This window comes from Pocillopora damicornis, chromosome 11 (genome assembly GCF_964200805.1).
Source record: "Pocillopora damicornis chromosome 11, jaPocDami1.2, whole genome shotgun sequence".
NCBI lineage: Eukaryota > Metazoa > Cnidaria > Anthozoa > Scleractinia > Pocilloporidae > Pocillopora > Pocillopora damicornis.
Window position 1 is genome coordinate 14996594 of NC_142680.1, and position 15199 is coordinate 15011792.

General features: G+C 37.3%; 1 protein-coding gene across 1 annotated transcript; it reads right to left on the bottom strand.

Annotated features, from left to right (window-relative positions):
* Window positions 1-5716: 5716 nt before the first annotated feature.
* LOC113686648 (neuronal acetylcholine receptor subunit non-alpha-2) lies at window positions 5717-14081 on the bottom strand. Its single transcript, XM_027204294.2, has 6 exons — window positions 13627-14081; window positions 10391-10536; window positions 9409-9453; window positions 8583-8692; window positions 8096-8334; window positions 5717-7481 (listed from the first exon to the last, which is right to left on the bottom strand). The coding sequence occupies exons 1-6, from the start codon at window positions 13673-13675 to the stop codon at window positions 6772-6774; spliced, it is 1299 nt and encodes a 432-aa protein (XP_027060095.2). The 5' UTR covers window positions 13676-14081; the 3' UTR covers window positions 5717-6771.
* Between the last annotated feature and the right edge of the window lie 1118 nt (window positions 14082-15199).

Below are 15199 nucleotides of genomic sequence, written 5' to 3' on the forward strand. Positions count from 1 at the left end.
ATTTGGACACGAAAGGTTCGCGTTTAACTTTTTGTATCACTTTTAAGGAAAAACATGTTTTTTGCGCTCCTTCACTCACAAAGCACACTAAAAACATCTTACATTCTATCACCTACCATGAAAATAACGTCCAAGCCCAATCTGAGCATACCCAATCACTGCGTCACATAAAACACTAGGCAATTTTTCACATGCTAGAATCATATTCCACTAATCAAATTCCTTTTTGCCACATTAGACTTTCCTCCATCACGTGTCATTTCCTTGTAAACAAGGTATCCTAATTCTAGCATTGTCCAACCCCATTGAAAAAAATTCAAACGGAGCTAAATGAGAGTGATATGAATTTTCCACTCAATTCTTCCGCGTTTTGACTTTTTCTACGAATAATATTTGATTTTAGCTAGCTTGGACTTAACCCAAGTGCGTGTTAATTCCTTGCAAACAACCTGCATTTTATCGCTTATTCCACACACACAGGTTAAAGTCCACTTCAAAGTGGCCAAAGCGCGCTGCTTTTTGAAGAGTTGATTAGCTTGATTGTGACGTCAAACCGTCCAACTTTTCATTACCCGCGTGTTTCGAGTGTTTACCTGTAATCTACTTGAAACTACGGATATGTGGTCTTGTGGCTCATGTCAAGTGCTACCAACGTCGAGAGAGTGTGTTAGCTTTCAAAAACGAGCAGATTTGGAAAACAAGACGGAGGATGTAAATAAATAGAAGAATGATCGTCGGCGATAACGAGAAAGTGGTGTCTTTCCGCTAAAATTAAATGTTGGAAATTATACATATAATAGATTGGTTGAATCAAACGAACTAGATTTTTATTTATCTCAGTGTACTTTGTGTCTATGGTTATTTTGCTGCTGGCAAAATGCAAGGGTTTCGTGTATTCTAGAGGAGGAGGAGTTCCCAGCCGTGTGCTTAAATCGAACGTTTACAAATTTTACTTTTAGTCCCCATGCACCTTATCAACAGCAGATCTGGTTTATTAATGGAAAGTTTGGGAGAGAAAAGTGGGTTCGATTCCATCCAGCGTGATTACAGCTTTTGGAAAAGAGTTTGGTGAAGCAGATGGGAATTATAGGTAGGGATTATCTTCGGCTTCGACTGATAACCCTTACCAAGACCTTGATTATTCTGGATATCACAAAAACCTTTTCCAATAGCTGTCTTATTATACATCGCACGAAAAAAAAATGGTCACGACAGTAAGTGGAACTGATAATTTATATCTAAACATGTAAACATTTTTACAAATCATGATCTGCAAGCAACGCAAAGCGCGCGAACTTGACATGATTTCCATTAGGAATCATACACAGCGGTCATACATGACATGACCTGACCCATGGCCTTGAGTGCCCATGACATGATAATCGCATAATCTGCAGCTCCGTGACGTCCCAGGCGCTGATTTCGAAAATTCACTATACGCTATCAGCCAATTAGAAACGAGATAGTGAGTTGACTGTAGAGTGATAATAATACAAAATATATAAATGCCCTGAGATGTATATTTGTCTCGTTTCGATTGTGGTCTACCCTTGATTTACCTCACGGGGAAATTCAGTTATCCCTCGATTGCTATCGGCTTGGCGTAAGGCGTCGTGGAAACCTTTATTTAAAAAAAAAATCCATAAAGAAAACAAGGACATCAACGTCGTCAATGAATACCTTTATCTATTTCCTCTCCTTTCCGCACGTGCTTTGGTATTTGATATGGCTGGCGTTCTGTCCTGGAAACTACCGATAAATGTCATTATAGTTTCAATGGGCTGGCGTTTCATCCTCGAAATTACAAATAAATGTTAACTTATATATAGTTTCAACTGCTCTCGTAGTGGGAAAAAATAAAGTATCGTGAGACGGCCTTAATATTTAAAAGCCTTAAATGCGACAGAAGATCTGAAGTAAAATCTAAATTTTCCGCGACATTTCATTTAATCCTGTACTCTTTTGTTCTCGTTCGTTTTGGTCGTTACTGTCGTTTTGTTTTGGTTGTTTCGGTGGTTTCGCTTGTTTCGTTTCGGTCGTTTCGTTTTGCCATCTTGGATTTTAATATATGCCTTTGTATCTTCCGTCTTGTTTTTCAAATCTGCTTGTCTTTTACAGCTAATGCAGGTGGTCTCTCGGTGTGGTAGCACTTGGCATAATGGCATGAATCAATGACGGTAAATATATGAAAATCATATTTTTTTATATATTTATTGTCATTGAGTCATCACTTCACGGGTTTATTACGAAGCAACATAATGACTGGCTCCCTTTTGGCTTGTTAGCTCAATTGGTAGAGCGCTGCACCGGTATCGCAGAGGTCATGGGTTTAAATCCCGCCCGTACAGGCCTGAATTTTTTTCAGGCCTTATTTTACTACTGCTTAAGTTTGTGTTCATTACTGAGAAGACTGCTTTCATTCACATATATCAGAGGATATTCCATAGGTATATTTCTGTTTCACATACTAATTAGAAATGGTGCAACGCAATTATTGCCAATGATCTAGGAAATTTTACTTTCCAGTGAATACTGCCACCGAATAACCACCGACCTTGGATAAACGCCGCATCGAAAACGCTAATTTCTGATAAACGTCACGGCATTGTCGCAAATTTTATTTTTTCGGTTGCGCAACCTCGTTAGAGGTAAATGAAACATCCGCAATCGTTCAACAAAAAATGCAGAAAGTTACTGATTTATCTTTTTTTCTTTTCTCTTATGTTTCTTTTGGTACTAGAAATCGGAGTCACATTTTCCAATGAAGTAGAGTTAGAATCCTTCCTCGGCTTGTCAGAGTAAAGCGAATGCAAATATCATGACGTCATCATGTGTTGCGCAACTTCATTACAAATAAAGAAAAACGTTAACGAATATTACAATAGAGGAATTACAGAAGCATGCCGATAATTTTATGGATACACAGTCTGATTAAGATAAAACGATATCATTTCCCCCTTTCAATTTACTATTTATTTATTTTGTTTTTTCTTAGGTTCGGAGAGGAGGACTGACCTAAAAACGCAAAAAAGGGGAAGATTTTACAACAACACTCCATTATGGAGCCATTATGAAACATCCTTGAGGAGGGGGTACTATGGAAAACTTGTAATCATCGTGACTACTTGTCTTGAGGCCGCTAAAAGAGTCTGGAACGACCATTTTAACTTTCCCAGTACTGATGATCAAATGCCAACACTCTCTTTGTACTCGTTTTAACATGTTTCCTTGAAAAAAATAATTTATCAACCCTATTACTCCCATGAATGACCGAGACAGAATTTCTCCTAACTATATCGATAGAAAATCAAGCAGACAAGTGATGAGAATATAGAAATATATCAATGAATAAGGAGATTTTTACAAACTCCATTCTCCAAACTCACATTGTAAGAATTATATGGAAAATAGTAGATGAGAATGAGATGAATGATGAAAGGGGCGGTAAAGAACTTCTGTTTAAAAAAATAGGAAGAAAAATGTACGGAGCGACAGTGAGATAGCCGGTAACTTTAAAGTTTTGGAGCGGTCTTAGAATTTGCGCTTTCGGGGATTTTAACGAAAACGGAAGGCAGTGAGAAGAACTTGCCGCAGCATATAACTGACAGTTGCGATTGTGCAATATCTCCTTCACATTGTTGCGTAACACTAGCGGTGCCACTTTGGAGGAGAATGTGTTAAAAAAACAATTAACGAGTTACTCTAACAAAACCGGTGATTGAAAGGCGTTCATTTAAGTAGCTATACCAGAGGGAAAAATGAACTGAAGTTAATTTCCTGTCTGGCGACTTATGCTTAATAAAAGCTTTGAAAGCTTTGGTGGACTTTATCTGAGACTTGACACTTATTCTTGAAAGTAACTCCTGCATAGCTCAGGTGATCTCCGTTGCAGCTTCCTAGTATAGCTACCTTCTCCATCTACAGCGATGGAAAACTCACCCTCGAAGAATGATCAAGACACATCACTGAATGAGTCGACCGTACCAGGGGAGAACAAAAAATCAACAGACGTGCGGGTGAACCCCGAAGAGGTAACTGGTACATTGGCAGGTCTTCGTCTGACTAAAGAAATGCTGGAATATTACGATCAAAAAGACAAGGAAATGCAGTCTTATAAGAAGAAATACGAAGAGGCTGCTTATCGGGTGTATGGCACCATTCCCCGTGGTGTTGATCTACAGAAGTTCCAAGAAAAAATGAAAGATTTAAAAGGAGAAAAATGACCTGATGTTTTACGTGAGGAGTTTCGCCGGTAAGTTAAGCAACACAACTTAAAAATAGGGTAACCCGAGGTATAAAAACTGAACATTGATTAACAGACCTAGCAAAAGAATCGTTCATCTCAATGAAAATCTCTAACCTAATAGCGATTGTTTTAATCTGGTAGAAGGTTGGAAGATACTGAAAAATGAACGGTCTTCCTTTTCCTATTTCTTATTTCTGGAGATTAATCGACTAAGGAGATCAAATTTATCCTCTATGTTATTAAAAACGTTTGTAGTAACATCGAATGAGGTAACTTCCTAAGCTGGATCGCCGCGTTTCAGTGCTAAGTGCTAGCCATTTATACCAGCCACTCGATTTGTAATAATGTTTACTACATTTTCCTAATTTGAATTCTTCCGATATGTGAATGAATTGTGATGCTATTCGAACGACGTTTCGAAAAGGAAGGGTGAAAATCCATTTTTTGTTTTTTTTTGTTTTCTTTTTTTTGATGCTATCTTTTTATTATCATTACTGATTTTTTGAGGTCTTATTCATTTTAATTAATCGACTGAGGAGGCCAAATATATCCTCTATGATTTTAATACCTGCCATAAGGCTAACTACACTTCAAATCGAATGAGAAAATAGCCCGTTTTAAGTCGCTGTGTTTCTGAATTTAATACTGAATGCTGTAAATTTACATTAGCCACTTGATATTATGATTGTGTGTTCCATATTTTCTCATCTGAGTACGCTACTTTGCTAATGATAGCGTCAGAATTAACGAATGAACGCTGGGACTGATTTGACTGACTTGTGAAAAATAACTCGCTGAAGAGAAATACACTGAATTAATGATTATGGAATGTTTTCTGTTAAGCAGATATGATACAGAATGATATAAAACAAAAAACAAAACAAAACAAAAAACAACGATAGTAGTTTTCCCGTCTTACAAATTCCTCTATTTTGTCTTTGGTTATGTTCCACGGACAACAAACGTCGTCAATACACCTCTTCCAAACTAACGGCTTAGTTGTGCTCTGACTGATTATACTTTGTTCTACTTCTGCCATGAAAATATTGGCAAAAGCTACAGCCATATTGGTATCCACTGCCGTTCAGTGGGTTTGTAAATAACGCTCGCTGTTGAATTAGAATGAGTTTTCCTATAGCATCAAGTGGACCATTTGCCTCTAAGACTTCGTAAGAGACTGGTAAATTGCCTTGAAAGAGGTATTCGTATGCGTTGCGTACAGTTGTTGAAGAAATGTAAAATGGTTTCCGCGTTTACATAGCCTGATGTAAACACGCGGGAGGTTAGGAGAACGAGAGATAAGCGTAGGAAACCACGACGCGAAGCAACGCGATTATCTACAAAAAAGTACCCCGTTTAGGATTCCTATATACAAGTTGTATAAATTAGCAATTTCCCGCCATCGTCTACTTTTAACGGGATGACTGTTGCGATAACTTTTTGAGCCCTTTTTCCCTCCAACATTGATAAGCATTGATATTCTCTTCATAATCTTTATACACTTGAAAGTACATTGGTAACGAGAGTTAAGACCATAATCAACCACGGACAACACATAAAGAGACCGTTTATGACACCATAGGCTAAAAGGATTATTACTTAGAGTTTTGCCATCAGACACACATGTTGTTACAAAACTTAATCAGTCAGTGAATGTTGTTCGTCAATGAACTGCCAGGAAAAGTACGTGCTATGTACAAAGTTTAGAGCGCGTTCAATCGCTTGCACCAAACCTTTGTTGTTTATCAGGATCAGGTCCAGGTGCACTACTTTGGTTAACCCTAAAAATCTCATAAAAAATGGAACCACGACGTTGTCGACGTTGTAGGTTTGTCATGTGAAATTATTCCAGGAAGAAATAAAATTCAGGAGCCGCTGGCAGAGATTATCACTCCGTTCCCGCGACTGTGAGCAATCGAAACGCTTGCAGTTGTTAAAATTGAATTTTTCTTTTTGAATTTTTTTTTTTTGAACCGTGACGTCTCGAGAAAGCGAATCGAAGAGTTTATATGAGAAAAAGTGGATTCATGTCAATATCTGAGCAACTGCGCTCCCATTCTTTCCCTTACCCAACATTAACCCTAACTTATTATCAGTGGACTGTTGTTGGTTTAGAGGAGGGGTAAGTTGCTCAGATACTGTCATTGATCCGAAAAAGTTGTTCCGCCTGACGAGGTTACCTTACCGCGCTCTCCCGAGTCGTCTCGCCCCCTAAAAACGAGCTCACCATTTTTATACAAACTGTTCGTTGAAATTTTTCAAAGAAATGAGTTAAAAGTTAGCTAAGCCAAGGTAATGCGAGGGGAAGGTGCCTTGGAAACCCGAGACCATACAAATGGGCCCTAAGGCCAAATCCCTACCACAACGTGAAAACGAGGCGAGGATATGGCTCCTTTCGGGCAATTCAGTGGTATCACATTACAACAAATATAGGATTACTAGAAGGAAACGAAGATAGATTTCTAAGAATATGAAAGTTATCAGCATTAGCTCTGGATAGTTCTCGGTCAACACTCTTACATTCATTATTGATTTACCAAGTAGACTGTGCAAAGGGTAATCGCGCTAATGATCACGAAAAACGTAAAAAAGAAATGATCCAGTTTAGATGACACTTTTTGCCATGTTATTTGCTCTTCCTTCTCCTCCCATCCATGTGATGTGGTGGCTCTTGTGGATGTGGTGGACAGTTCTATGGCATTCAGGGATGGGGGAGATTTCACAGAAGGGACTGGGTACTCGTCTGAGCCGTTCACATCAACTCGTTTGGAAACTTTTCCTTTCCTCCTCCAACACAAGCAGAGGTTGCGCACCCATTGAGGCGGAGTACCATTCGTGAAGAAAACCTTAAGGACGAAGATGTTACCAAACAGGACCAAAGCTATGATGATCGACGTGGCCTGCAAACTTATGCCGAGGATTGGGACGCCATCTGATGTTTCTGGGAGGAAGGATGGAATAAGCAGCAAGAACACCGTCATGGCGAGAAGCATGGTAGTGACAAAGCCAATTCTTTCCCCACTCTCCACAGGAATGAAAAATGATGTCAGCGTCAGAGTCAAAAGCAGCGTGCTTGGAATAGTGAGGTAAAACACATGAAACAAAGGCTTCCGAGACATTTCCAAACTGTAAACAGCTTCGCTGAAGTCAAATGGACAACAGTCGCCGTGACTTGTCTTAGTGATTCTTTTTGTTATATTCATTATACTCCAGTCACCATTTGTAACGAAGCGACCTGCAAGTAAAGGAAACCCTCTTCTTACGTAGGAACTCAGTGATAATGGTAGCGTGGAAGGGGGATGCGGACCCCTGGACCCTTCCAATGTATCTGCCCTTGATGTTGTCTGTAATATTTTTTTCAAAGAGTTCGCCGAGTGAGGGGAAAAAAAGGAGTAAAGCCATGTCACGTGAAAGGAAAACGGCTAGATTGCTAAGGAGTAAACATCATGGCGTAGTTGGCTAATTCTGAAGAGGTTAGGTGCTTCTTTAGAATCTCAAAACGTACACAGTCATAATTTCAAATATAAATTTTTACAGTACTCTAGTAATTTTTTTTTTCTTCTCGTTCTAGACAGTAGAAAGCGGCTTTTGACCTTAAAGTTGTTGATGGACTGAATCACTTAGTGTAGCGTTAACCCTTAAACAACCACGAGTGACCAAGACAGAATTTCTCCTTACAATATCAATACAATATCAAGCAGAAAAGTGATGAGAATGAAGAAAAATATCAATGAGGGGAGGATTAATAGTTAATATAATACTATATTCTCTTTAGACGACCCTATACATAAAAAGTGACAGACCATTTGTTCACAAACCCATCCAGGCATCGGCAATCAAGATACTTACTGGTAAATTCACCAGATGTGTCTACAAACAGTTTAATATTCAATCTGTCATCTCCGTATGTATATGAACCAAAACCCAATTCACATGTCTGGTTGTCAAACGGCCAACTGATGATTTGTAAGTCACAGTTCGCTTTGAATGTAGCAGGCCCACTCCACACACAGTTCCCTTTGTTGTCTACAGAAACTTCAGTGACAAATTTCCCTCTTCCTCCAGCCAGAGTTGTACTATCGTCTCCGCTTAAGTTGAAAAAGAGAAAACATTTTAGGTTAAAATGTTACTGTATAGGTAAGATTTAAAAATTTCTCTGGAGTATCTAAGACTTATTTTAAACATACTTGCCGACATTTTGTTAAAAACTGCTACAGTTGCAAATATGCTATTTTGCGAGTAGCACCGCTTTCTAAGATTACTTACGTGTTGATTAATGTTGATTCATGATTGTTTTGTTGCCCTGATTTTGTTACAAAGACTTGCCATCACTCACTTGTTGTAAAGGGAGATATCTGGTACCCAGATCTCACTCGGGAGAAACTGCACACGCTCTACATCTCCAAAGGCTTTCGAGTCCCAAACGAGAAATTCATTTTTCCACCTCTGAAAGATCAATCAAATTAAATTTATATGAAAAGTGTAAGCAGCATAGGTTTTTTCATCTCTTACTTCTGTATTAAGATGATCGATACACACATTCTTAACACTCAATTCTCAAGGGGGTAGGTTTTCAGAGAAACTGTGGTGCTGCGTCGGTGGAAGAGTATAACAGGGTAATTGAGTATTATCAACTAAGTTGATAGCGTAAATTGGCCACCGTAAGGAGTTTTAAAGCTGACGTTTCGAGCATGAGCCCTTCGTCAGAGCGAAGCGAGGAGCAGTCGCTCTGACGGTGGCCAATTTACGTTATCGACTCAGTTGATAACGCTAAATTATTGAATTATCAATTCAGCGTCGAAACTAGTCCGAGATTGCATTAGTTTGCTCTTCTTGCGCCAGAAAAAAAGTCAATGATTAGTTTCCCAATTCAGTGTAACTTTGAAATTTAACGAGGACGAAGGTGGTTGATTATAAAGAGTTCAAAGAGTTCTGTAGTGATTACCTTTATTTTTATTTTCATGTTGGATATGGAGCACGATGAAAAGGAGGCTGTCTGAATCGAAGACGCGTATTAGCAATGAGACGCCTTCAATGAAGGCTTGTCCTTTCGACATTTCCTGATTTTTCTGCGACATCGCGGTGTTAAACCCTTAAAAGACATGCTTTTTCAATTTTCGCTGAAATTGAATATCGGCAAAACTTGATGAGTTTGAACTGACCTGTATCACCCAAGTGTCCAAAATCACAATTTGTTCTTTTGTGTCCTGCAAAATGAGAAATTGAAACGAAAGAAATAAATTGTAAACATTACCCCCACTCTCTCTCACTCTTCTTAAGATAATAATGATGATAATAGTAATAGTAATTATAATAATGATGATGATAATAATGATAATAATGATAATAATTAGAAATTATATTGCGTAACAACAAACTTACCGACAACATGTGAAAAATTCGTGAATATTTCCATTTTATTCTATTCCTGGGCGCAGTTGAAAAGCTATTTCAAATACTCGTGCGTTGGGTTTCATCAGGGTTTCCAAACACTCGAAAACAGTAAAAGCACTCTGCCTGCGGGCCTCGTGCTTTCATCAGTTCTCTCGCGTTTGGAATCCTGATGAAACCCTCGCACTCGTTTTTGATACAGTACATCAAATGCTCTTCACAGGAAACAACGATGGCTAACTAAAATTGATATGCAGTTTGAAAGAGATAGATATTAACAAAACTTAATAATTCCCTTAAGAAGAGAAAAAAAAAACTACATTACTGGGGCAGCAATTTAAAAGCTCGACTAAAAAGACAAGTTTTGAGATTATACTGAAAATTTGAAAATTTGCCAGTGATGTCACTTGGTAGATTATTCCAGAGATACGAGGCTGCAGCGAAGAAAGCCCTTGCCCTTAATGGAGGTAGCACTGTAGACACAACCCTAATCAAGGCTTGTTTCTTGGTGCCATTAGGAGAAGTTTCTGATTAGACCGTAGTTGGAAGGAATTTTAAAACTTATAATCTTAAAATTATAATCAGATGCTATGCAATGTACTGCTTTGAAGCACATAATCAGACGCCATACCATTTGCTGCTTTGAGGCGCGCGTAGTAAAATAATCTTGAAATCTCTGTAGTATGTAATTGGTAGCCAGTCTACAATGTAGCTGGTGGTTCAGGAGAACAAAAGACATTCTAGTGAGCTCACCACTTTTACGAGTCTGCTAATCTTCATACCAAACGCCACTTCTACGGCTTTTTTCCCTATTACTGGCCTAACATTCATGTCATAGTTATCAAGCAGGGCGCTGCGGATTTGATGTTCCAATGAGACATTTGATGATCCTAAAACGCCTTGATGGAGAGGGGAACTTAAATCAGCATACAACAGAATAATAATGATAAAAACAACAATTATACAATTAAAATTATAATACTAAAAATAATATTAATAATAATGATGATAATAACAACAACAGCAATAACAAAGTGGGACTGTGTTAAGATCTAAACCTCAATTACTAAAAGGAGTGTTTTTGACATACATAAACATGATTAGCACTTAATTTCGCGGATACCTAATATCGCAATTTGAGTGAGAAAGTGTTTTACGAGATTTATTTTCACGATTTCAATAGCGATTTCAAAGAAAAAATTTCGCGATTTATTAAGTTTGACGACTGCGCACTGCACACAAAGATGTTCTAAGAAATTTGTACAAATCTAGCGACCCAGGTGAAGTTTATTACTACATTCCCTAATCCATTTACAAAATCTTTGCATATTAACGTCATTTTACAACTAAAGATTCAAAATAGAACTCACCAGTCAGTTTATAGTTTCTGTATTTGTCGATACACATCCGGTATATGTTGTTGCTTTTGCATATTGATTTTTTTCTGTGATTTGAATTTTTTATTGGGGATTAGATTTTGCGTGTTCAAATTTCACGAGGATTTTTTTACAAATGCGAAAAAAAAGCGAAATTAAATACTATTAAGGTATCACAACATAATCACCAACACTGTTTTTCCGGCAGAAATCTTGAACTTGAAAAAAGGGAAAAAAGAAGAAATGCTGAATAATAATAATAATAATAATAATAATAATAGTGATAATAACAATAATAGTAATGATAATAACAATAACCAGTGTTAGCGATAATGATGATAATAATTTCTCGAAATTTACAACTGTGTAATGGAACTACATACACTTAATGTATGGTCCTGAGGGAAACAGTTTTGTTTTCCTGAGAGTCCTGATGTTTCCCGAGACGGAGTCAAGGGGAACATCAGGACTCGAGGGAAATCAAAACTAACTAGTTTCCCTCGGGACCATACATTAAGTGCTTTGATATATATTTAGCCTTTCCCTTAAACAATCATGTCCTTTTGTATTCGGTGCGCGGGCAACAACTGCGCAATTGTATCGGAATACATTTGAATTTGATCAAGGGCACGTGACCAAGAACCAACCAGTCTTTTTTTCGAGTGAAATTCTAGGTATATAACAGTTTGAGATATTTCAGGCGTTCTCATCAGTCGCTTAATGTTTACGTTCGCGCTAATATTTGAGAAATGCTGCATAGAATTGAAGGGATAGATTTCTTTTCCCGTCTTTACTGAGACAAGTGTTGGGAGAATTCTCGAAATTGGACAAACCCGGAACACAGTACTGTCGAGGGTCTACGAATTTTTTTCAACCCTATTAGCGTATAGACAAAGGAATATAAACACGAGAAATAATTTCTCGATTTTCCCTTGAATGCGTCTCACATTTGCTTAAGTGGTCAAATTTTTTCCAACCCATTAAATTTATATTTAGATGCATAAGGTGATGTAAACATTGATAACGTCAAGTAGTACCTAGATACTAATTGCTTGTAAAAATTTAGTGAAACAATTCAAGTTGTCAAGTAAATCAAGTAAATTAGCTGTAAATCCACTGTAAAGCAAACCAGGTGTTCACCATTCAAGAGACGCTTTTAATGATATTCTTTGAGACTTTTTACACTAATATGATCGAACGATCTTCAATGACAAGTCATTTTTCAGGCGATAAAAGTACAATAATTTCCATGGAGTTGAAGGTATAATGTCCTCCCCTTTTTTATTATTATAAATTCAACGAAATTCGAATTTTTCCAAAACCTGAGTTGATATAAGAAGGGATTTTTCCAATCCCCGTACTTCTGGAGTACCTCAGCTGTTCCTTTATAAATATTCATTTGTTTTCAACATTATTTCTACAAAAAATTGCGCCTCTCATTAAAAAATTATAAAGAAAGAAAGAAAAATCTCAGACCCCTATTCTTACCTCACCCGATTACAAATAAGAAGTCTTGAGGTCAAACAAAACACGGTTTTGCCGCCGCACAAAGGTGCAATTTTTTATGTACGGGTACAACCGAATATCCCTTCCCCCTCTCCCTCCCCCTCTCCCCCCCCCTCCACTCCGAATTGTAAATCGTTATCTGGCTTACTCCATGTAGCACGCTCAGAGACAATCAAAGTGCGATGTGACAACCCGAATTCTCAACATCAGCGGGCTAAAAATTGATATATCAGAATATAAAAAGCAAAACATGTATAAACGAAAAAAGTTTTTTATTAGTTGCTTCTTCACGCTTACTAAAAGCCAAATCAACAAATTCATACGATAAACGTTGCAAAGAGGCGAGTTAAAAACTACTGGCCAGTTTTTAAAATGATTGCTTTAAATATTAATTGAGGTAAAAACACTAGCAGCAGAAAAAAGAATCAAGCGCTAAGAAACTGATGACTGGTAACTAATACAAAAGACTGGCAAAATAAATCGATATGTTTAATATACAAGAGTCACTTTCGTTTCTAGAGCTGTGTACTATAGCTAGCAGAGGCACTACAAAAGCAAAGCTAACTTCATTAATGATTGATTCCTGGTTCTACCTCTAAAGGAGTAGATTTAAGGAATTGTTTGTAACACGTTGTCGATTAAGTAAAACATGCATTTCGTTGATTATTACTGAAATTGAAGGTGATAAAAGCTGATATACCGTAATAATGAAAGCTGTACGGCGGTACCGACCGTTAGTCTGTCGAATCGAAGTGAGAAACCAGAAATTTTCCACCACTCGATTTACGAAAAAGCGATTTCTTAGCATTGACCGGTATGAGCGAGTTCGGTTGAAATTTGGAACGAATGCTTTGATTTTACGTGAGAAAAAATATCGGAAGAAGTACCATAGTGCAATTTGATTTCTGTTGCAGCGGTTAAAAATGGTAAGTGAATCAAAATTACAAATTTTACAGTTTTCCAGGTTGACATTTAAGTAATTATGGAATGAACCTTACGGAAAGAGATCCATGCACAAAATATGCGGAACGTAAAGTTTCAACCATATACTGCTGAATACACAGAGAGGAATATATAATGAAAAAGAAATTACTCTAAAGTACTTACCTCTAACACAAATTCCTTCCAAAAACCATAGTACGAGGTAATAAAACATCTGGGCGCGGATTTCCTTTTAAAATTTCCGGTGGAGATTCTGGTGTTGCCGCGTCAATGATGGATGTTTTTCAAGAGCTGAACTGAATTTAGCACACGGACTAATGACATTATAATCGCGTTAGTGGCTAAATTGTTGTGCAAATTAACTTCTTTTTCAATACCAAACAAAGATCTTGACGTTACGTCAAGGATTTTGAATAACTTATTTGGGCATTTGTTTTTTCGCAGAATAAATATGAACGAATTAAATTGCCCTGGCGATACACGATAGATTTGGATACGATGGTCGCAAATCAGGCGTCAAGTTGCTAGTTTCTCTCAAATAAGGCAATGTTTCTGTTAATTTAATGTTCCGCGGTTCGCCATTTTCGGAGAAGTTAGGTGTAGTTAGGATTAGATAATCTGATAATGTAAGCATTGACGTCGAAATGTCACTGAGCTCCAGAAACGTGCTTTGCATGATGGCGCCCAGATCGCTCAAGTGGGTAATTAACTTGGTAACCAAAGCAAGACACAACAACACGTAGTCTTCGTGATTGTAATTTAGAGAAAGACAAGACTTTTATTTACATAGGAAAATTAAATGTTCCGCTGTTTTATTGTTGGGCCGCAAAATAAATACGGTTACCAAATCATAAGCTCATGAAATTATAATTTGTATTTGAAAGGATGTAATTTCTTATTTACTCAGTGTAAGAAAAGAAACTGATGAATGGGAATTTTTGTCAACTAGTCTGAGGAAAGGACAGAAGACAGCAAGAGCGAGAAAACACCATAAATTAAAACAAAAATCAATGAAGAGCCTTGTTATCAATGTATTATATCATTGAGAACAAAATAAAAGACTGAAATAATTTTTATCTCTGTGAGACCTTCGAAATCAATATCCGGTGGGAATATAGATCTTCATTAAAATGGTTTCCCTAACAGTCGATCATCAGATCTGTTCACCGGGATCTATGAAGTATTCGGTTAAACTAAAAAATATTCAAAGCTTGCTCTAATTAATGGAATCTTTTCCTGGAGAGTTCTGATTTCAAGAGAAGTGTTCAATCAGAATGGTACAAAAATTATTGCTTTTTCGTCGGAAATCAGACTGTTGTACATGTGATTTTAGTTTGTTTTTTCAGTTGAAAGTTATGTTAATAAAAAGTGTTAGCAGGTCCTGATTATATATTCATATCACTGCCATTAAAATGAGTACTACCGTTCTAACACCTGAGAAGAAAGGACACCCTCTCATACAAAGCATGCTGAACACTCGAAAAAGGAAACGAACTAGAATTAATAATGAGAACTTGTTTTTCTGTTGAAAAGAAAAAACATGTCTTTCGGTCGCCATGGGTAATAAATTGAACTCTTTAATTCAAATTACTGGTGAATTTGATTTGAAGGAATTATCACAGGACATTAGTTGTATGAAAATAAATATATTAGATATCAGATGTTGAAGATCTAGAACGTTTTAGAATCATAACAAGGGAGAAAGGCGGAATGAGACAAAAACGCGACCGAGGATTTC

Coding starts and splice junctions, on each gene's coding strand:
- LOC113686648 (XM_027204294.2), bottom strand. CDS start 13,675: ATGTTTTATTACCTCGTACTATGGTTTTTGGAAGGAATTTGTGTTAGA. Junction 10,537..13,626: donor GGAAGGAATTTGTGTTAGAG/GTAAGTACTTTA, acceptor CTCTCCATCAAG/GCGTTTTAGGATCATCAAAT. Junction 8,335..8,582: donor GATATCTCCCTTTACAACAA/GTGAGTGATGGC, acceptor TTTCAACTTAAG/CGGAGACGATAGTACAACTC.